This window comes from Mytilus trossulus, chromosome 2 (assembly GCF_036588685.1).
Source record: "Mytilus trossulus isolate FHL-02 chromosome 2, PNRI_Mtr1.1.1.hap1, whole genome shotgun sequence".
NCBI classification, from domain to species: domain Eukaryota; kingdom Metazoa; phylum Mollusca; class Bivalvia; order Mytilida; family Mytilidae; genus Mytilus; species Mytilus trossulus.
In genome coordinates, this window is record NC_086374.1 from 94,496,583 (window position 1) to 94,521,067 (window position 24,485).

The 24,485-nt window shown below is 32.3% G+C and overlaps 1 protein-coding gene across 1 annotated transcript in view; it reads left to right on the forward strand.

Moving 5' to 3' along the window:
• LOC134706114 (uncharacterized) overlaps positions 1-24,485 on the forward strand; it is a 181,025-nt gene that overhangs the window by 112,672 nt on the left and 43,868 nt on the right. Inside the window, exon 67 of the mRNA XM_063564822.1 lies at positions 273-401. Within this exon, the coding sequence (XP_063420892.1) occupies positions 273-401 (129 nt within the window). The remainder of the gene's footprint in view (positions 1-272; positions 402-24,485) is intronic.

Sequence of the window (24,485 nt, forward strand, 5' to 3'; positions counted from 1 at the left end):
GTGTACAAATGCTATCAATGTGTGTATGGGATATCATGCTATGTTGTCCTAAATATGTGATTGTAGAAAGTTTCATCTTAATCATCTATTTGGAATATTATGAATAAACTATGTAAATAATTATAAGAATAAAAAGATAATTACAAACTTAATTATTTTCACAGGCAATGAAGAAAACATACAGAATGTGCCAGCTTTTTTTATTAAACTTATTCTTTGACACATTATAACTTGTTAACAGTTAATGGCATTATTTAATTTTTTTCTTATAGACATTAATGAATGTGGAAGTAGTAGTTTGAACAACTGTACAGAGAACGCTTCCTGTTTTGACACAGATGGCAGTTTTGATTGTGTTTGTGACTCAGGCTATACTGGTCAAGGAGATGTAAATTGCACAGGTTAGTTTATTTTATGATCTTTTATTATTTGCTACCATTTCAATTTTCTGGTCAAGCTTATCAATCTTAAGATATGCCTAGTTTCTTTAAATCTTCTAAATTGTTTTGATTTTCACTTCCTTAAAGCATTTGATTAGCTTATAATGTAGAATGCAACAGAGTGCACAGATAGTTTTGCTTCGCCAAAAAATACATGAATTTCATATATATTTCACATCAAATTTCTTTAATTTGCTTTTGTAAATTTCAGTTTCAAAGGAAGTTGTAAATAGTGAGACTATATGTATAGTCATATTTCATAGTCAGTGTTGTTCATTATTTGTGTTATTATATCATCTATAATAAACATATTTTGTACTGCTTTTATACTATTGTTGTAAATGAGGTATTTTAAACATTTATATTAGAAAATTTACATTACCATTGAATGAAATAGTTGTAAACACACAAACAGTTGACAATAAATAGATTAAGCACAAAATTGTATTATACTCAGTCAAGTTTTTTGATACATAGGTAGTAAAGTAATTTATGTTTTCCAGTTATTATGTTAATAATTAAAAACATATTTAACTATTATAACTGAAGCTGTTACAACAGTTGCACCTGATACTACACTAACAACAGAAACGATTGAGTCAACAACAACAGAAAAAGGTATCTTTTCCTACCATTTCAATTTTTTGTTGACGCATATCAATTTAAAAAAATATGCCTAATTGTGTTTTATACTTCTTTCATAACATTTTGAGAGGAAATCGAGATCTAAAGCAGCAAAAATATGATATTTTTTTGTTGTTGGTGACAATGAGACAATTTGGATGATTAAAAAATAAAAATAAAGAATATTACAACAGGGAATAAAAGTTTGTCAAATAAATCATAATTTATTTTTAGGATGTTTTTGTTTAAAAAAAAATTTTTAAAAGCAACAACCATCATAATATTTTTTTTTTGACAGAGTATAGAGAAAATATTTGTATAAAAAAATGTTTGATTTTCATTTCCTCCATAATGTTGGGACTGGTTAAGTGTGTAAAATGCAGGTCTTTGCACATTTTTTTTCTATTCAGAAATGACATTAAGTTCATATATATTTTACATCATATTTCTTTAGTTTGATTTTGTAAATTTAACACTTTCAATAAGATACAGTAAAAGATAATAAATTATTATTTAGAGACATATTGCTAGTTAATCTTTGAGTTATAACGTCAGCTACAATAAGTACAAACAGTTAACTTACAACAATTAATGTAACTAATGTATTTTAACTATTTTTAATAGATACAACAGCTGCAACGACTTTGGAAACCACAAAATCACCAGATATCACAACCCAGCCAGTAACAACAATAACAGCAACTTCTACACAAACAACAACCACAGTACAGACAACATCAGCTGCAGCACGTGCCTCAGGTATTTCTATGTTTTTTTTTTCTTAAGCTAGCACAATACAAAGATTTTATACCTTCAATTCCCCAGTTTCAAAATGCTGTAACTTTCTTTATAATGCTAGAAAAGTTACAAATGTGGTATTGATGGATAGCTAACAGATTACTCTTTCAAATTAATGCAAGTTAAGTATTACAATTATGTAATCAATTAAAATGTTAACTGTGTCTACAAAATTTTACAAGAAATTTCCACTTTCAGTTGAAATTAGCAACTTCATTGATATCCCGAAGGGGTTGATTTTAGCATATGTTGTTCCTGGAGCCATTGTCTACAAAAGAGTGTCTCAGATTTTGGATAGAATGTATAGATCAAATTTTACACCGAATCAAATATTATCTACTTTTATGTGGTAAGGATGTTAACACTAATTAGAGATTCATGAGAGAATGGAACACGAAAGGGATAATTTGAGACACCCTTTTGTAGCTCCTGCTGTGTTGATTAAGATTTTGTTGAAATTTCCTGTATAGAAATAGAGATGAAAGAGCTAAATTCATTCAAGTGAACTGACCAAGATTTTGCCAATAATTGCATAATAATTGATTACATAATGATTGCATAACAAAAATATTGCATTCATTTAAAAGATTAATCTTTTATCTATCTATGTATACCTCTTTTATTAATTTATATGCAGTCTGAAGAAAGTAGCAGCATTTTAAAGGTTGGAGATTGGAAGTAAAAAAATCTTTGTAATGTGTTACCTTAAATTTAGAAACATTTACTGAAATTTCTCTAAATTGTAATAATTTTCAATCTTTAGACAATTTTTCAAAGTTTTAATGGCTATTTACACAAGAAAATTTAAATGTGTATAAATGTTTAGGAAAGTATTTATCTAAAAATCTAGAGATAAGGAGAAGTTCAATAATAATAAATGCAAATAAGCCACAAAAAATATACATATTTTGAGTGGTATATGATTTTAAATTGTATATTTTAAAGATGTAAATTGTATTATCTGGTTCTGTCCTGGCCTTTTTATAGCATTTTTAATAGTATTAAACAATGTTGTTTTCTTATATTATATGTCTCTAATTTATGTCTAATCTTACATACTTGTATGTAATGTCATGAGAGCTCTTTATAGGGCCCTTTAATTGGAAATAAAATATTCTTATTCTTATTCTTATATGCCAATTTCTTAGGAAAAAGGTAGACAAATCGTGAAAGTTTTGCATTTCTTTGGTTTTATCGACATACGAAACTCGATTATAAATAAACATATATGTTGTAAAATTAAAAGAAAAATTCAACATACATACATCTTAACTACGCATTTTCTTCAGTATTGAGGGGGGAGGTAACTTTTATTTCAAAGTTTCAGAAACAAATATGCATGCATTGTACTTAACTAAAACAAAAACGAGTTCAAAACATTATGATTGGTCATCAGTAACATACACAATGGATTTTTGGCTAATTTTCGTATTTAGTGTAGGACCAAAAAAAAATTAAAGATATATAAGGCTTATAATTTCACCAAGAGACACCATGCAACTATTTTCCAACTCGAAACGGAGTTTGAGTTTGTCCGTTTTAATGGACTTTCTCTTTTAGACTTTACAATGAGGCATGATTTTGTTATACTTTTTACTGCTATGTCAGACGTATATATAAGCGCGTTTTGCCTACTGCTTTTGAACAGCAAGTAAATTTCAAAATGGTCGTATCAATGATATTTCATGTAAACACATGACAACGTGTGGTTGCAAATACCCGGTGCATAGTTAAGTGTGTTAAATTCGGTCGCGGACGGGCGTATTTTTCCACATAAGAGGCTTCAGTGGTGCTAGATTCAAATAATTTCAAGATCAAATCAGATACGAAGTTGAAGGGCGTAAACAATAAACTTCAAAAAGTTATCCCAAATCCGACTGAGCCAATCAATATCTGCAATCAGATAAAACCTTAATTTTCGAATAATTCAACATAAAACAATAAACCGAAAACCATTATAAGTTTTAACCTGGCATGTCTTAATGTCCCCAAATGCAGGACTATGTGGGTTCAATAGGTCATTACAAACCAAAGACTTTTTAATCATGCAGCAATGGAAAAATATATGAATCGAAATCAAACTATTGCGTCCGTATTATTTGATATGTCCTCATGTTGACTATTTACTTGCTTGCTAAAACCTAAATGGTTTTTTTTCAAGTACAAAGAACCGTATGATATTAACATATTGCATTAACATGTAACTCATCACCATCTTGAATACTTAGTCTAGTATTCATGCCCCTGTTATTTTTGCCAAAGTCATCAATCAATAAATCTTAAAAGTCATAAATTGCAATCTTTTTGCATCTATCATTATGGTTATATATGTGAATCAAATAATATACATAAGAAACAACAATTATATACGACAACACAACAACAAGTAGGCAAAACAAAAAGGCTTCAACGAGGTTTATACTTATCGCCGGACAGGCAAGCGAACTCTTATATGGCCATTCATATTTCTGTGATGTTAATAAAACATGTATTATAATCTTCCAGAATTTATGGCATTCGGAGAAACAACTGCTGATTCACGACTTTACGGAGATGATGTGTCAACATATAACTTAGGGTGTTTCACATCAATTCCTTTCTTGGGTGACAGTTACAGCTACCTGACAGTAAGTTTATACTCTTCTACACATTTCATGTCATTTGCAGTTCAGCAAACTCAAATTTGTTTTTCGTTCATGTATTTTAAAACCGTGTTTGTTCCTTTTTATTCACTTGTTGTTTCAAGGTTTGCTTACCTTAGCTATGCGATACTGTTGATTATTCAATCTAGGAGAGGATAGAAGGATGTCTTCTGAAATTCCCAGAAAATTAAACGTTGAATTTAGAATTCCTGAAAAAAAAACAATCTTTCGAAAAATTAATCACAAATTCCTGAATTTTAAGCACAACACAATATAAGTGTAAATCCTCAATACCCGCAAAATCAAAGACCTAATCCCCTAAGGGTCCTTTCACACCTCACCTATTGTAGTTTTGATCAATTCCATAATGCCAAAAAAAATAAAAGTGAGTTTCATTTGAAACATATAAAAATTACAACTGTAATTAATAAATGAATGCTTCTTTTTGTAACTTCATTGGGGTCTAAAAGCGTTGACCGAAGTACATTTTGTATGATGCACTAAAACATACAAACATAACATAATTATCTGTTCATATTTACAAGGATTTTATTTTAGAGTAAGGAGGATTGGAATCATGTGGACTTTTACATAGACTGTCACTGTATTATACAAATTATCCTTGATATTTATAACATTGTACAATTTAAGGATGTCCGCTAGTCATGTTTTGGAATTTCTTTCACATTTTCGGAATCCTCTGGTTTTATCTCAAAAAATGCCTTAAAAAATTTTGCTCATTATCCCATTTTCTTTTCATAAATATTTTACATATATAATTATAAGCCACCTGTAAAAGTCTTATAAAATCTGTTATTTTTAATATTTTTTGAGAACTGTAGCATGTAAATGATTTTAAAGCGATGAGAGAACATTTTCCCGCCCAAACTTTAATGGCTAATATCTCGAAAACAAACAAACGGACCCATATATTTTTTTTCGCTCTCAATCTGTTGGTTCCTTTATTAATTCCCTATCAATATATAATAATTTTATAAAAAGTTTGTTACTGAGTACAGAACTACATTAAAAAGAAAATAATGTACCAATTTCTGCTGAAGAGGTGCACGGTTCATCTGTACTAAACACAAAGTTATTTATTACTCAATAAACATGATAAGTAAAGCATTCCATTTGCCAATTACCGATTTGATTCTATTATTACACGCTTTTTAAACAAATAACGTCCCTTTGTCAATCGTAGACTGCTTCCGAACCAGACAAAATTGGCTTTTGCCAATGCAAACTATGATGAATTGAATGTGATGTATCGGCGGTTTAACAAATTTTTCGTAAAAAATAATTTCTGATGTCAAAAGTATTTAGATTAACAACAAATAAATGTAATTTGAAGATTTGAAAGCCTTAAATATTACTCACATTACGCACAGGTAAATTTGCTCGTATTACTAGCTCTCCATTATAAATGAAAATTAATGTCCCTCATAAGGGAGACAACTAAAAGAGGGATTTCTAATATTACAGGGTCAATTACGGGAATTGGCAAATAGCCTATTGTACACGTCACTTGCGAATTTAACAGTAATTCTAATTATATCAGTCTCACCGTCACTTAGGAACTTTAATAACAGTATTTCTAATTATATCAGTCTCATCATACGTTTAAAATATGTAAAAATCTTGATTCAATGGTCATATTTAAAAAAAAAAAGGGAACTCTTTCATTAATTTTACAAAACAATTGCTCTCTATTTGTATTTTTAAAACTTTGTGCTGTTTAAAGTGAAATGCAATTCATCTTTTACTTCTAAATTAAAGATACTATAGGGGCAAATTCTTTCTTCTAAAGCATATTTACTGTATGTCAAACTTTTTATACGACCGCAAAAATATAAAATTTTTGGTCGTATATTGGTATCACATTGACGCCGTCGTCTGCGTCGTCGTCGTCGTCGTCCGAATACATTTTGTTTTCGCACTATTACTTTAGTATAAGTAAATAGAAATCTTACACAAGGTTTATGACCACAAAAGGAAGGTTGGGATTGATTTTGGGAGTTTTGGTCCCAACAGTTTAGGAATTAGGGTCCAAAAAGAGTCCAAATAAGCATTTTCTTAGTTTTCACACTATAACTTTAGTTTAAGTAAATAGAAATCTATGAAATTTTGACACAAGGTTCATGACCACAAAAGAAAGCTCGGGATTGATTTTAGGAGTTTTGGTTTCAACAGTTTAGGATTAAGGGGCCACAAAAGGGCCAAATAAGCATTATTCTTAGTTTTTGCACAATAACTTTAGTATAAGTAAATAGAAATCAATGAAATTTAAACACAAGGTTTATGACCACAAAAGGAAGGTTGGGATTGATTTTGGGAGTTGAGGTCCCAACAGTTAAGGAATTACCAACAGTTAAGGAATTAGGGGCCAAAAAGGGGCCCAAATAAGCATTTTTCTTGGTTTTCGCACCATAACTTAAGAATAAGTAAATAGAAATCTATAAAATGTAAACACACGGTTTATGACCATAAAAGGAAGGTTGGGATTGATTTTGGGAGTTTTGGTCCCAACAGTTTAGGAATAAGGGGCCCAAATGGTCCAAAACTAAACTTCGTTTGATTTCATCAAAAATTGAACAATTGGAGTTCTTTGATATGCTGAATCTAAAAATGTACTTAGAATTTTGAATATTGGCCCAGTTTTCAAGTTGGTCTAAATCAGGGTCCAAAATTAAACTTTGTTTGATTTCATAAAAAATTGAATAATTGGGGTTCTTTGATATGCCAAATCTAACTGTGTATGTAGATTCTTAATTTTTGGTCCCGTTTTCAAATTGGTCTACTACATTAAGGTCCATAGGGTCCAAAATTAAGTTTGATTTTAACAAAAATTGAATTCTTGGGCTTCTTCGTTATGCTGAATCTTAACATGTACTTAGATTTTTTATTATGGGCCCAGTTTTCAAGTTGGTCCAAATTAGGATCCAAAATTATTATATTAAGTATTGTGCAATAGCAAGAAATTTTCAATTGCACAGTATTCAGCAATAGCAAGAAATCATCAATTGCACAGTATTTTGCAATAGCAAGAAATTTTCAATTGCACAGTATTGCGCAATAGCAAGAAATCTTCAATTGCACAGTATTGTGAAATAGCAAGTATTTTCAATTGCACAGTATTGTGCAATAGCAAGAAATATCTTATTGCACAATATTGCGCAATAGCAAGACATTTTCAATTGGAGTTATCTTTCTTTGTCCAGAATAGTAGTTGAATCAACTTAAATCATTGTTTTATACAATATACAATGTATATTCACTTTTACTACCAACTGATAAATTATAACAATCTTTACCATTCAGTGATAACAAGCACTTTTTTTACATTCTTATATTTTATGATGTATTTAAATGAATAGTCATTGTTGCAAACTCCATTAGAAATTTGAATTGAGATCTGCGTGACCTCGTTTTACAGGTCAAGAGAGCCACATATGGACGCAATTCCGAACAGCACTATATTGATATATCTTGCATAAGAAATCACTGACAACAGTCTAGATTGATTAAGCCACGGGGGGGGGGGAGGGGGGGGGGGCTCAAAGAAAAAAATTACAAAAGCCTTTCAGGACGTCTCAAAGAAAAAAAATATAATAGCCTTTCAAGGCGTCATAATTATTTGGACTAGGTGGGGATGTGCCATTTTTGCCTCAAAAACGTACCCATTTTAATATAACATTCACTGTAATTCAGTACCTATAGTTATATAAATATTTAAGAAAGAATGACCTATACTTATATACATTATTTAAAATTTAAATTTACAGTGAGAAAAATTTGGTGCACAAACCAGTATAATTTCGCCAATAATTTAATTGTTCAAGATACTGGTGTAAAGGATAGCAACACTGCCTGGCGTACCCACCACCAAGTTAAAATCGCAACGGCAGATTGTCACATACAATTATAAGCTAGGGTGTCTATCCCAGCAGGGTGCTCAATTTAAAACAAGAAGTACAAGTAGCATTAAAGTAATTAACTATGTAATATATTCAAATATTTAATTTTCATGCGAGGAGATTTTATTTGAATATTTATCAAATATTTAAAATATTTATTATAAGATAGCATATTGAAATATACTATTTTTTAATGTAAATTAAATATTTATATTCAAATCAATTTATCAACCTTAATGAGTATGGATGATTATGCAGTATAAAGCATTTATGTTGATTAGAAGTTATCAAGACGATAGTTGTGTATGCATAATTATACTAAAAACATATACTAATATTCAAGACGTTAGTACCATCAACAGTAATCAACAGTAATCAGCAATTTTTCAAATGACTTTGATCTTAACAAATAGTAACCTACACAATTGTACGAGCCTATCACCAAGCTGATGCATAAAATTATAAAAACTACTCAAATCATAACAATTATAATGCTGTTAGCACAGGCACTTGTCTCTGTCAATGGGGGGTTTACTGGATAGTAAACCCCTCATTGACAGAAACAAGTGCCTGTGGTTGTTAGTGTGTTTGTTCTTTATATAGTATGAAGTGCGGATGATACCTAGTGTGTTTGTTCCTTATATATATATTTATGTAATTGATAGTGTGTATGATATAAGTTACCAGGAATCACATATGTCACAAATCCCTCCGATTTTTATAGTATTTATTCATTATTTACTATGGGGCCGGATCGACTTGGGGCCGGAACGACCTGATACTGTTGGATTTCACTTGAAAATCATGTAGATGATTGAATTTATACATCGCAGGATAAAAACATTTTAAAAAGTGACAATTAACATATCTGATGATGCTCAAGTACGAAATATGAAAAAGCGATTCCATATTCGTGTTTCTAAAGCTCGCTGCCGCACAAATAAATATTGTATTTTCTGCCAATATGACGTACGTGTGTTACAGTGTAAAACAGGTGTACCACTGTTTGATGTGAACATTGACTTTTAAAATACCTCAGTAGAATTGCTTAGTTCATCACCTCTGCAGTGATAATCTAAAGTTGCCACAACTTTTATTTTTTCACTGTCACTGACAGACGTGACCTTTAAGCGTGTTTCTTGCTTTCTTAAAATAATTAATCCTTGCTTTGACACAAAATTGAAAAAAAACCTACACTATTAATCCATCTTCAACAATGATTTGTCTTAATTCATATAAACACCAATCCTCCTCAATGAATACTGCTTGGATGGGTTCACCAAACTGAATTCCGAACTCCATATTGATCTTTGTTTGTGTACTTGAACATTGACGTAATAGATTAAATGACGTCAAAACGTTATTGAAGATCATATCATGAGACAAATTTCCGGGGTTCATTTGGGAAATTATTTGAAAGGTGAACTTTCAAAATGAATTAATTTAATTTGATATAATAATTGACCATTAATAATGTAAGATTCTCAATAGCATATTTATATATGATATTTACACTCGGAAATCGGTGATTAGAGTTCGTGATTACAAACTCAGTCAGGATTCTACTTCGTCAAAATTATCTCCCCATTACGCCAGTTCATTTTCACAATCGTAGAAGTGGAAGCCATTGTAGGGATGACGTGCTGCCAATTTTGCTTTTGGAAAGCGATACATTTATCCACATTGCACCATTACGATCCTTAAATGTCAATTGTATTTAAAAGAAAAACAAATGTATCAACTAGCTAATGAGTATCAGTTAATGATCTTGTCTGCATTGATTCAACTTAAAACTATTGTCTGATCGGTTGTCAGGTGGAATTTTCGAAAATTCATAAACATTTAAAAAAATTCTAATTAAATATTTCGTGGAAGGGCAGACTAGATTTTTTTAGTGGTTGAAGACTATAAACCCTAGTTATCACACACAAAAAAATATAATTTTTCGAAGATATGCATTTTTATCATCCAAATTGAAAGACTGTCGTCAAGTACTTTTAGTATAAAAAAAAAAAAGCTATTCGAACACACCTTCTCTGTTTTTGTGATTTATTAGAGAGGTATTTCACTTGACCCATATATTTCATCTTTAAGTACTGTGATTTTTTTATGTTATAAAGTCAACATGTAGCTTTGATATATAAAAATGATAGAATCTGAAGCGAGACGATGTATGAAATATTCTTGTTTTGTACGATATCAAGACAAAATATTCAACTCAAACACGCCCTAACATAAAAAGGTGCACTAGATTTTCTCTTTTCGATACTATTGTTACCCATTTTTTTGATTTTTTTCTTGAGTCACATAATGGAAGGGCAGACACGAAAATTACTGAACTATAGATTGATATGTTTTCCGTCCGTGGTAAAAAAAATCAAAATCGGAGGTTATGCATTTTCTACATCCAACTTGAAAGATACCCATGTCGTCGACTTGATATCTAATTGTTCTGCTTAACTATGTACTAGATAAATTGAAAACTTATGCAAATGGTGTTTTAAGAATAAAACACTACGTAATTTAGAAGAAAATTGTAATTTGTTTTGTTTCTATTAACTTTTATTTTTTTTTCACTATATTAAACATTACAGTTCACATTTATCGCCTTCTCTAACAAACAGCTTCAATTCTTTTGTTCTATTTCAACCGGGTTTACGACTGAACTCTCTGGGCGTACTGACAGATCATACCCCAAATCAATATACAGTTATCAAACGTAAATGCATTTTAATATAGGATGTCATTAAAAAGAAGGGTCGTTTATATAAAAAAATCTCGCAAAATTATAACCCATAGTTTTGGCACAAACGCGTATACCCAATAATAGGAAGTTAACCCCCCCCCCCCCCCGTGGATAAAACATACATTAATCTTAATGTCAAACACATTTTCATAGACAAATAAGATGCACAAGTTTGTATTTAACTTTAACTACTTCAGCAGTGGTTGCAGACGAAATGTCTGTCATGTGTAGTAAAGGAATGATTTCTGATTTTTTTTCCTCCTTTTAAAGAGCACTTAATTCAAGTTTATCCATTTTGATGGTGAACTTATCATTCATCAAAGAACTTTTTTTTATGTAGGTCAACATTTCTTTCTTTCTTTCGGACTTTTCAATAAAATTTACATATTTTCTTTTGACCATAAATAGGGTAACAAGAGTCTAAAAAACGTCAATTGTGGGTTCATTTGGGCAAGATAAAAGGCAACACGCATATGAACAGAATCAAGAGACATTTTTCTTTCTATATATTAACAAAAGAAGCCAATATGCACTTACCTTTATTGGTTTTTTTTATATAACTTGCAGGCCAGATTGTCGTTCTTATAATATTTTCAGAATGATTTTGTCATCGTCATCAACATTCTCCAAGTGCACATTAATTGTATTATCATGAAAACAATGGAATTTAAATAGTGTTTTTATTGATAATTAAAATAAATATGATCTCAGACGTCAAACATTGGAAATCGTTCGTAATTGTGTCCAGTCGTAATTGTGTCCAGTCGTAATTGTGTCCTGTGGGGCTAAGTACTATCTTAGTGCTAATGTAGATGATCTGTTAGCATAAGCTTGTAATAGGATTGATGTTTAGATCATATCTTCTTAACAATGTACATTTGAAAAAAACAAAGTACAAACTCTATAAATACTAAAATAGTCCCAGGTATCTTAGACTTAGCACTACAAGTTAAAACCATATAACTTCATTATTTTTAATGGTGATCAAGCATTTATGTTTACATTTTGCTGTCAGAATGATGCAAATTTGCATATTCGTGGACATTTGATTTCATGGTTTTCCAAAATAGATATAGAGGAAGATGTGGTATTAGCGCTAATGAGACAACTCTTCATCCAAGTAACAATTTATAAAAGTAAACCATTATAGGTCAAGGTACGGCCATCATAGTCTGCATTAAACCACACTACAAATTTGCAATTGGTTGAACATTTGAATTGGTGGTTAACATTGTACCCACAAAATCCAAGAAAATTGGTATCCAACAAATTATAATGAATCCACAGGATATACATAATATAGGGTAGTCTGCCACATACGTACATGGCATGGGCTGCTGTGTGTAGTTGTGTAGTTGTCAAACAGTTCCATCTAAATTTTGTGTGTAACCCTTTCGCGGCGAGTGTATCCTTCAGGATACACAATGCGCAGGGCGGATGTATCCTTGAAGATACATGATGCGCAGGGCGAGTGTATCTTTCAGGATACATAAATATTGTCCCAATAAAAGCCGCAATTTTACGCTATTTGCCGTTAACAGTTGAAATCAATGTTTCAATCAAAATCTACGAGATCTGAGGGGGTTATTTCAGTTCTTCAACAGCAGGAATAACATCGTGAAAGGTAAATAAATCAAATCAGAAAATTTCATTTTCAATATTTGAACGGGAAACACGTTTTGAAGTCATGTGGGGTTTCAAAATGGCTCTTCTCGATAACAAGAAGTGGAAGTACGGCTGTTTTTTTTGGCGTTTTGATGAAGCCCTTCACATTCCATAGGTAGTGTTAGATATATAATTATAATAAATAGTTCAATATATATTTATAAATTATGAAAGCGATCATTGTTAAGCCCTTTCCCCACAAGTAGGCACAAGACAGGTAAGACTTGCATGTAGTTAAAAAAAATTGTCACCGGTTTCGAGGGGAAAAGATAATTGGGTTTGGAATGTACGGGAAAAAGCACGAAATTAATTAAGGAAGTAAAAATTTGTCTGCTACTATTACAGTCTAAAAATGTTGTCAGACGAATCTGACGGCGACTTTAAGGTTTTAGCGAAACAGATGTAATAAATGCCGAACAAGAGGTCTTGGCCGCTGAGGAAAGGTTGAGAATGATTTTGAATGATCAGGGGATATGAGATGACAGTGATGTGGATTTAAATGAGTCTGGTAATAAGGATGAAGGGGAGCAGGAGGTGAATATTGATGAGAGAGGAGATGGTGTTGATGGATGGCACACTTGGTTTGATATTTTTGAAAGGGGTCTTCCGCATTTATTTACCCCTCGTGGCAATACTGGGCCAAGTCGCGTCATGGGTGCTGAAAAGGAGGTCTTAGGTTTTTGGCAACTCTACATGGATGATAATTTTCTTGAGTTTATTATAAACAAAACAGACAGTTATGTCAACTATAACATTCAGCATAGGCCAAATGATAACAAAATGGCTTGGAGCATCCCAACTTTACCAGAAATAAAAGCATTTCTTGGTTTTACCTTCCAAATGGGAATAACTCGCAAACCTTCCACAAAGTTATATTGGTCAACAGATCCAATTATGGTCACCCCAATATTTTCATCTACAAGGACCAGAGACAGGTACACCCAAATATTGCGGTACCTCCATTTCTCCGACATTACAAATGAACCTAGACAAGGTGAACCAAATTATGATCCTCTGTACAAAATTAAACCTGTAGTAAACCATTTAAATAACAAATTTGGTTTAGAATATATACCAAAAAGAAATGTCACCATTGAGGAGTGTATGGTACCTTTCAAAGGGAGAACATTACTGAAACAATACATACCAAGTAATTGGGGCGTAAAGATTTGGATGCTGGCAGAATCTGCCAACAGCTACATTAAATATATAGATGTGTATCCAGGCAGAACAGTTCGAACAGAGGGCAGCCTGGGTTCTTCAGTAGTAAAAACATGTTTAGAAGGTACAAATATTGCTGGTCAGGGGTATCATGTTTATACCGATAATTTTTTTACTTCGCCTAACCTTTATTTAGAGTTGTGGGAGAATTATGACACAGCTGCATGTGGTACAGTCCGTAACAGTAGGGCAGGTATGCCAAAAGATATCATGTGCTATAGCCTCGGTCACACCTTACCGGATAGCACGAATGGACGCCTAACGGATGAAAATAAAAGTTGTCCGTTGACAAAATTGTAATACTGTGGATTCATTTATTTTCGTGGGTACCAATTTTCGTGGATTATGAAAAACTTGTAAGTTCGTGGATATTTAATTTCGTGGTTTTGCCAAAGTCTTCATACAAGCCTATAGAAAATTTGTTTTTCGTTGAACATTTAATTTCGTGGTTCACCAGTACCCACGAAAGCCACGAAAATTGGTATCCCACGAATAATAATGAATCCACAGTACGTTGGGAGTCCGTTGATGTACTGACCGAATAAAACGGCCGTGTAACGGATGCATAACGGACACACATCGGATATGCAACGTACGCGAAACGGACACGTACCGGACAGAACGGACGTCGAACGTACATCCAATGGACGAGTAACGCATAAAACGGACACCTAATTGAGGCGTACCGGATAAAGCGAATGGACAAGAATCAAAGGCGACAATAATAATAAATGAAAATCGCATAAATATTTAGAATGATTCTGTGTAACTGGTTTTGGTTTGTTCTTCAAAATTCCGCCAAAGGGCAGTGTCTGGCCTGATTAAGAACTGCTCTATTGTGAAGACGTGCCTTTACTCTAAGATCGATTATGAATAATAAGAATTCATAAACCTTAAAAAATCTGACATACCAATAATTGGCATTTCTGACGCGAAATTTTCAATTGGCATTTATCCGTTTCAGATCCGTTCATCATCCGTTTTATCCGTTATACGTCCGGTAGAAGTCCGTTTCTCATCCGTTCAACATCCGTTTTATCCGTTTAACGTCCGGTAGAAGTCCGTTGGTGAATTTATCTTCCAGACCTCCAACGGATGTATAACGGACACTTAACGGATACAAAATGGAAACGAAATGGACGAGTACCGTACAAAACGGACGGCTAACGGACGCCTAACGGACGTTCAACGGACATTTTTCCGTTGGACGTCCGTTCAAAGTTTTGAACATGCTCAAAATTTTCCACCGGACAGAACGGACGTCGACGGATAAAACGTACGCTTAACGGACATGCAACGGAAATGGACGAACGTCTAACGGATGCGAACGGACGTCTAACGGACATGAACGGATTGAAAAAAAGTTATCCGTTGGTCGTCCGTCCGAGCCATCCGGTAAAGTGTGACCGAGGCTTAAGACATAGTTAATAATACACAGTCTTCATGCTTAACAACAAGTCCTACGGCCCTGGTTTGTTAAATTCCTCTCTATAAGCCAACAGAATTTAACTAAAATTTTCCAAAAAATGAGCTTCAGGCTTGTGGACTCAACAGTTTATTGTGAATACTGAATATCTACATGTATTGCTCTCATGTCATAACACAATCTGCATATTCATTTTAACTTTTACTTTTCATTCACAGTTTTCTTCAAATGGTCTAGCATGCATGGGTTGCAGATATACTTCCTATGTTCCAAGAGAATTGAACGTGTTTTCAGAAAGAGATATAATAGCTGCATTATGGACAGATTTGGTTGTATCTAGATCAACGGAGAAGATGTTTTATCATCTCTATAGTGATGATGATGAAAATGGAGATAGAACACTGATTGATTCAGTGTTGAATAAAGTTTCTTCTAATGTCAATTATTACGCTAGAACAAGTGATTTTTCAGCATCGTGTGTGTATATAGCTACATGGGAAAATGCAAGGCTATATGGTGATTTTGTAAGTACATGTAGTAAGATTTGGCCAAACAAAAAATGCTGGGTGTTTCCTATTTCCCTGTTTTTCAAGCGAAAAAAAGCCTACCCTAAAGTTTTTCTTGTCATTTTTTAATATGCACTGTAAAAGTCAGGATGTCCCTCCCATAGACTCAATGTTAAAAAAAAGGTAAAATAAAAAAAAAACCTACCTACCTACCCTATTTTTTTCAAAGATGCAATCATGGTAATAGGAAATTTACACACATATATATTTTATTTTTTAGCCTTTTATATACAATTGACTTTTAATGAGATTGATAAAATGATTTATGAACCACAAAGACATGTTATGTTTTCTGATATTCATTGAGGCCAATTTACCAAGGATGAATATCATATACATCTCTTTGGTTGATATATCATTATACATATTACTTGATAATGCTGATATTAAAAGTATTGTATTTTGTTTACCAATCTTGTGTTCAAGATATTTAATTGCTCCTTGCTTTTCGAAATCCAATGCAATCTTTATCTGCTTTTTGCATTTCTAATTTTGATAGCCTGATAGCAGTAAGTTCATTAAAATTCCCTAAAAAAGAGAGCACTGAAAAAAAAGAAATAGAAAAAGGTGAATTTGCATGAAGTCATAAACCTACCTTATAGAAATGACAGACTTTGCCTGAAACAACTATTTTGTTTCATGTTAGGCTTAGCTGTTCCAAATCTTATATTACCATGATTACCCTCTCATGTGTTTTCTCATTGTGTCAATATAATGTTTCATAAAGCAATATGCTTTAAACCGTAAGAAGAAAAGGGTTTTTTATGCAGTTAAGCTGCATTATGCGAGCACCCTAGATTTGTGTTCTACCCAATAAATGCTGAAATAGCTTGCCATTGTTATTTTCAAGCTGGCTACTATGTTATATATAACTAATTGAACACGTTTTTAATACTTTTTATTCTGGATTACAAAAGATATGACCAGAAAAACCTTAAATGATCGTCGAATAAGCCAAAAGTTTTATAGTTACACATAGGAAGAAGTGCTCATTAGGAATCATTGTGTAGTTTAGTATGATCTGTGCTTTTTGCTAAGATGTCAAAGAACAATTGTATGAAATATTCAATCACCGAAAATCTCTAAAGACTAATAGTTTAGATTTCTCAAATGGCAAAAGTCGTAGGAATTTTGTTTGCATCAATACGTAGTACAACTACGTCAGTAGTCTATTTACAAGTTCAACTGTTCCTTCTGTTGGCGGCAATTTCAAATTAGAAGAAAAATTATCGTATCTTTTCAATTTTGATGCAGGTCCGAAATTACCGGTGGTTCGAGGTCCGCGACCTTCCACTTTTGCACGCGGAAATTCGACTTGGTTTCTAGCTACGCCCGACGGAATCAACTTCCACCTGAAATAAAATAAAATTACTTTGCAAACCTTTTCACCAAAGTCTTCAAATAAACGATCTAAAAAATTATTTTCATCATAATTATTCATGACACCGATGTTCATTTTGTTCAACCGCTAGCTTTATACGGAAAATCGCCAATAAATAATGTGTTAAGTTGAGTTAAATTGTATCTGATTGACAAAAACAGCATTGTAAACACAATAACAATGGCTGTCGTGAAGATAAATTTACAATATCGGATCCGATTCCAGAAGCGGATAAGGGTAATTCCGGGTTCTAGGGATCAACCACAAAAAAATCCAGGCAGGTGACAAAATACATCTATGCATGGTAAATGAATATAAACACTAGAATTGAAAACCAAAATATATGTAAAAGAAAGAAATAGCAGAGAATATTTTATACAGACACTCAAAATTACTTTTTGAAAAATTTTAATGTCAAAATTCAATACAATGTGACAGCTGGGAACAGTATATCTAACAATATATATGTTCATGGTCACAGTATAAATTTTCTTTATCAGTGATAAATAGTGATAATGCATGTGAGATGCTTTTGAAGTGTTAACATTTTACTGCAATTTTGAAGGGGTATTTTTACTCAATTTTGAAGGGTCAATTAAAGTAGCTGGAAGTTTCTTACTTTACTTTCACAAATAATGCAACTATATTATATAATACCTGAATGTAAGCAAATCATATGCTATATAGATGACGTCCTTGAGGTCATTCTACCCCCTCCTGTTTGATAACTTGACAACGGTCAAGATCCCCACCCCTGAACCATATATTCAAGTATAGGACAAAATAATAAATCAAATCAAATATAAGGGGAGTCCCTAGAGTCACACACCCCCTCCTGTTTGAGAACTTGGAAACGGTCGAGATCCCCACCCCTTAACCATATTAATTCATGTTTGTGACAATATGAAAAATCAAATGGAATATAAGGAGAGTCGCTGGGGGTCAATTCGACCCTCCTGTTTTAGAATTTAAAAACGGTCAAGTCCCCACCCCTTCACCATATATATTCATGTATAGGACAATATAACAAATCAGATGAAATACAGGGGGAGTCCCTTGGGTCACCTCACCCCTTCCTGTTTGAAAACCGTTGAGATCCCCACCCCTCAACTATATATATTCATGTATGGGACAATATAACAATTCAAATGAAATATAGGGGGAGTCCCTGGGGTCACCGTACACTCTCCTGTTTGAGAACTTGGAAATGGTCAAGATCCTCACCCCTAAACCTTTAATACTTATGTATGGGACAATATAACAAATCAAATGTCCCTGTGGTCATCCCAACTCTCCTGTTTGAAAACTTGGAAACGGTCGCATTTTTCTCAGGAACTACAATACAAGGATTTCTGAAATATGGTTTCAGGGTTTATCTAAGTCAGCTATACCGTGTAATGCGTTTTCAGATTGATCACTTGACAACTTCCTGTTTACCGACCACTTGTATGATTTTACACATGAAAGCCAAATTGAAAATTTTCGTCACATTTTTCTCAGGAACTACAATACAAGGATTTCTGAAATTTGGTTTCAGGATTTATATAAGTCAGCTATACCGTGTGATGCGTTTTCAGATTCATCACTTGACAACTTCCTGTTTACCGAACACTTGCATATTTTTACACTATGAATATTATCCACTTGCGGCGGGGGTATCATCAATAAGCAGTAGCTCGCAGTTTCACTTGTTCATTCTCTTTTTTCCTTTTCAGAAAACTGTAACTTTTCAATTCATTTTGGCAACAAATGGTGAAAAGACCTATGCTTACTCCTTGTTTAAGGATGTCAATATCCTGTCTCCACCTGGTGGCAGACAATGTGCCATAGGATATTCTGGATTAGGTGGATCCAAATCAAGTATATACTCCTTCACAGAAAGTGCTTTTGACGTTAGTGAATTTAGAGGAAACACATTTGATGGTTGGTAGATAGTGACATTTTTAAATATTAATTTAATGCCATTACAACAGGAAAACTGTCACATTGAACACTTGTATTTAAAAACACACAAACAATTTATATTGATTAATTATGCATACCTTTATTAAAGATAATTCTGAATTTTTTTTCAACTGTCAAATGATTGTTTACTGGAATCATATATTTATAATTCTATTTCAGGTGCAAATGGTGTATATTTTATGTCGCTTAACTTAAACGGTCCAGTACCACAGAACCCAGCATCTCAGTGTGTGAGGTGGTATCGTAAGAATGTTATTTCAGTTCAAAGGAGCTTGAGAAATATGAGATGGTGGTCAGCTAATATTTGTCCTTGCAATCAGAGAATGATGGTTTTTGATGGAAGATTTTATTTCTTTTCATATCAAAATAATGCAGTGTGCTTTGCCAACTACAGATTTGGTATCAGTCGTGTAAGTACACATTTATATCTGCTTTAATGTGCATAAGTGAATCCATATAGATGAAGACATCATGTTTGCCTGTTTGGAAAAGGAGAGCATGCACCTGATGTTTAAATGCTTTAGATTTCTCTCTTTCATTCTCTATCATCTTTTATCCTTATCCATGGTAAACACATTAACATGTTATAGCCATTATTGACCCTCACAACATTTCTTTGACTAAAAATGGACCTTGGAAGTGATTTGACTAAGATTTAGATTACAAATTAAAGAATAAAATGGTATGTTTAAAGAAAACCCTGACATGTGTTACACCTCCCAGAAATCATGATTAAACAATTCCTTTAAATTTAGATAATTAAATTCAGGATTGATAACATTTGCAAAATAAAAATTAACAGAATGGTGTAACATATTTTTTATGACTATTTGTACTTGCTACCTTTCTTCTTTGTGTACCTTTTGATACATGCATTTATTTTGTTAATCCATTAAATTGATATCCACGAATACAATTACCCTCGCAGTATAAATTGATGAGTATAAACATAAAACACAATCAATCTACATGACAGCTAGGCCTTGTTCATATTTCGTATAAGAAAAAAACATTTGTATAACATTTATAAGAACACAGACATGACAGACATGCCAAACAAAAGTGATAATTCATAGATAACAAACTTAATTTAACTTTTTAGATTTGTTGTTATCACCAGTTCTATGGGTTCCTGCTTAGGAATAGTCCAGATGCTGGTACTATGGTTACAGGGAATCCTTTTACTGATATTGTTACATACCAACAAGATAATGTCATACCTAAAGAAAATTGTTGTGAAAAATCAAATAATTGTCATCTGTACTACAGCGTAAGACCAGTGGGATTTTGTTACAGGCGGTCACCATTTGGTATATGTAAGTACATGTATTCTGCTGATTTAAAGGTCTAGATGAGTGTACCATATTATAAACCAACTTATTTCTTGACCTTCCTTAGAAGAAAAAGAATGCAAATATAAATCGTCATGAATATGTTAGCGTTGATCTGTCGTTATTCAACTACATTAAGAAAATTTGAAATCATCAACTTTAAACACCACAAAGTGAGCTTGCATTTAGGGGAGATTTCTTGTGCCATTTTGATTGCCTCTTTGTGACTTTGGGATGAAGAACAGCAATAAAAGCACTGTTCATTTACTTTGTGTATGTTTATTGCTGTATATGTACTGATTTTGTGTCATGGATGGATATCCCATATCCTTTTGTTTTTCTCTTAGAAAGAACAAAACGCAAATTAAATTATCCGCGAAAATATGTTGGTTTACAGTTACAAATGTATTTCCTGTTTTGCTGTAAATAATTGCTTCTTTAAATGTTTGCTTTTTCATATTGATTTCTCATATACAATTTTATAGGTACCACTATTTAAAACTTGAAAAAATTATGAGCGATGGTTTATCAAGCTCACGAATGGAAATATTTGTCCTGAGAATAAATAGCTGAAGTTGTCGATCAGCAATCACTGTATGAAATAAGATATGCTTATTATACATTATGGAGTCTTAAATAATGTAAAATAAATTGTCTCGAGGACTTTGGTTTCACTTTGAATATATAAAGGCAACAGTAGTATACCGCTGTTCAAAACTCATAAATCCATGGACAAAAAACAAAATCGTGGTATCAAACTAAAACAGAGGGAAACGCATTAAATATAAGAGGAGAACAACGACACAACACCGAAACGCAACACACACAGAAACGGACCAAGCAACAGACAAAACACCACGAGAATAACAAATATAACATCAAAGCCAAATACATTACTATATGCTTGCATGTATTGGTTCTATAATTTCCTTCACGTTATGATAAAAAATAACTCGTTTCATATGACTTCAATTAATAGATTTTGTTTATATTTTCAGTCTTTACCTTTGGGGATCCTCATGTTGACACATTGGATGGATTTCAATACACATTTAACGGCTGGGGGGAATACACAATGATGAAGATTACAAATGAAAATGTAACCTTCGAAGTTCAAGCTAGAACAGACTTAGCTACTTCAAAGAATGGAACTGACCTAAAGAAAATAAACGCGACTATATTTAGTGGTTTTGCTGCAAAAGAAGACGAAAATGCTACTATGCAAGTAGAACTAGCCAGTGATTTGGAAAGTAAGTTATAAAACCTGGTTATGTTTAAAAACAACGAAATGAAATTTTTGTTTTAGTTACCTGAACTATTTAAAAATTGTTATCCTAATTTCTCTTAGAAGTATTATTGAAATTTTGAAAGAAGCACAGTTTAACATGTGTCAAAAGTAAAAGTTTTTTTATCATTTTGAAAGAATTATGTAAAATGGATGTTGCGTTATTTACGGAAATGAAAGATAATTCCAGAATGCCCTAGCTAATCAATATTAAGGAATAATATGAGACTTCTAAGAAATTTAATTGTATATGAAATATTATATGTTCTATAATTCAGATTTATGTTGTTATGGCCTGTCTTTTATAATATTCGAAATCTTTATTTTTATTACAGCAATGGTAGTTTATGGTAACGGAAATGACTACACAACCCGGTTTAATACTGAAGAAAACTTTGTTGCTATTCTACCTACCATCGTGTTGAGACGTCAAAATCATACACTTTCTGTTGCTTTCACAGAGTCAGGTGATTCTAACAATATTTTTAATATATAATATATCGTGTTGATTTGAATTTCATAGCAATGCATGCTTCAGGCATTATACCAATATTGCATTTGGAAAAAAAGACCCCTTAGATTAAGTTGTCTTTACCATTTTTGTTTACCCAAGATATTTGGTTTTGACAGCTCAGATCATTGTCAAAAGAATATCATCCTTGTTAAGGTGATTGATTGTTTTTTGCTTTATGCCGCATTATCACAAAATCCTTGTTAAGGAAGACTTCTTGTACCATGCATGCATGATAATGTATGACTGTGTTACATATGTTTACTTTGGATATCTTGAATTTTACATATATCTCTGGCATGTCTTGGAAAGAATAATTTAATGAAATAAACAAGTAAATATCTTTGATACATGGTTGATAAACCTAGGTTGAATCTACCAAATTGTCTACGGTCAATACCATTTTTGACAATTATTTAAACGTATATAAGATTGTGAAAAAAGCAGTTAGATATTGATTTATGTTTCTTCGATAAATATATATATGATCTTTTACATTTGCAGGGATTCAGTTAAACTTTCAGGTAAAAACTCGGCAGTTGACTTTGTCAGCATCAGTTCCTGAGGATTTTAAAGGTCAAGTTAAAGGTCTTATGGGAAACTTTGATGGCGACAAAACCAATGAATTTATATTACCAAATGGAAATGTACTTACATCTGGTGATGTGGATTCTGAAAGAAAAATCTATAACAATTTTGGTCAGCTGTGTAAGTAATTAAATCTCATATTTAGTGATGTTAGTTTAAAAAAGTAAAATGACATAAAAAAAAAACTCTAGTTATTAATTAAAAATGTAAACTTGTTATTTATCTTTTGTTACTTTTTTTTTTAAATATTTTCTTTTGAAATTTCTTTACTTTTAACATGAGAAGAGTTTTAAGTGCATTATATTATATTTTACAATTCAATGGCTCAACTATTGAAGGTGAGTATTTAATTTACAAAACTAAATTTTAATTCTAAAAATTTGATTTTTGTATTATAGGGGAGACAACTGCAGCCAATTCAATATTTGATTATACTGATGGGAAATCCTGGACTGATTACAGTCACCAAGATTTTGTTCCATTGTTTATTGATGAGTTTGATAATAGTACGCTCCAGAAAGCTTATAGCATATGTGGTGGCAGTACTGACCAATATAAAGCTTGTATCTTTGATTACTTAGCAACTGGTGATCAATCGTTTGCTGATGATACTCAATCAACAAATGTGGAAGCTGAGTCTGAAACTGCACAATTACGTAAGTTTTTATTTCAAGCACAAGCACTAAATTCAAGAGAAATATACATTGTTAAAATGTTAAAACATAGCTGATTTAAAAGGTAAAATACTGATAATACATGATTTTACATGTTAGTACGTGCCAAAAACGTGAAGCCATTTGCTTTTATAAACGACAGTCTTTTAACTTCTCCATCCTGGTATTTTCTGAATTGCTTCATCAAATAATTTGTTTACTCTTTTTCACTTCTGCACACTGCTGCTGCTGTATCAAGCCCTCTTAGTTTGATGTATGTGGTGGTATGTTATTTACAAAGTGTTGCGAAACACAAAATACATGGATGTGCAGAGTAGAATGGCTCCTTATAGTGAGCATGAAATGATTCCGGGCCATTTGTAGTATGCTTAGATTCTGATTATGGTAGTGATGCCCAAAAAATATAGGAAAATAGGGATTCAAGAAATGCCCCACCAAAGAATTTTGTCAACCACAATCCAACTTCACATTAATTTATTTGTTTTTATACTCAACACTTAGCTCCAGTTTCTGAATTTTGCGCCACCAACTTTGGCCTCAATGAAAACGGCAGCATTCTTTTTAGAATCTGGAAACACAGATCAAAATGCATTATGCATTGCGATTTCAAAGTCAATAATTGATAGTCATATTTATTATTAAAATAAAAATAGTATTTAGTCAGTTATGATTTAATTTAATTTTCAATTGTATTTTTCCCTGAGT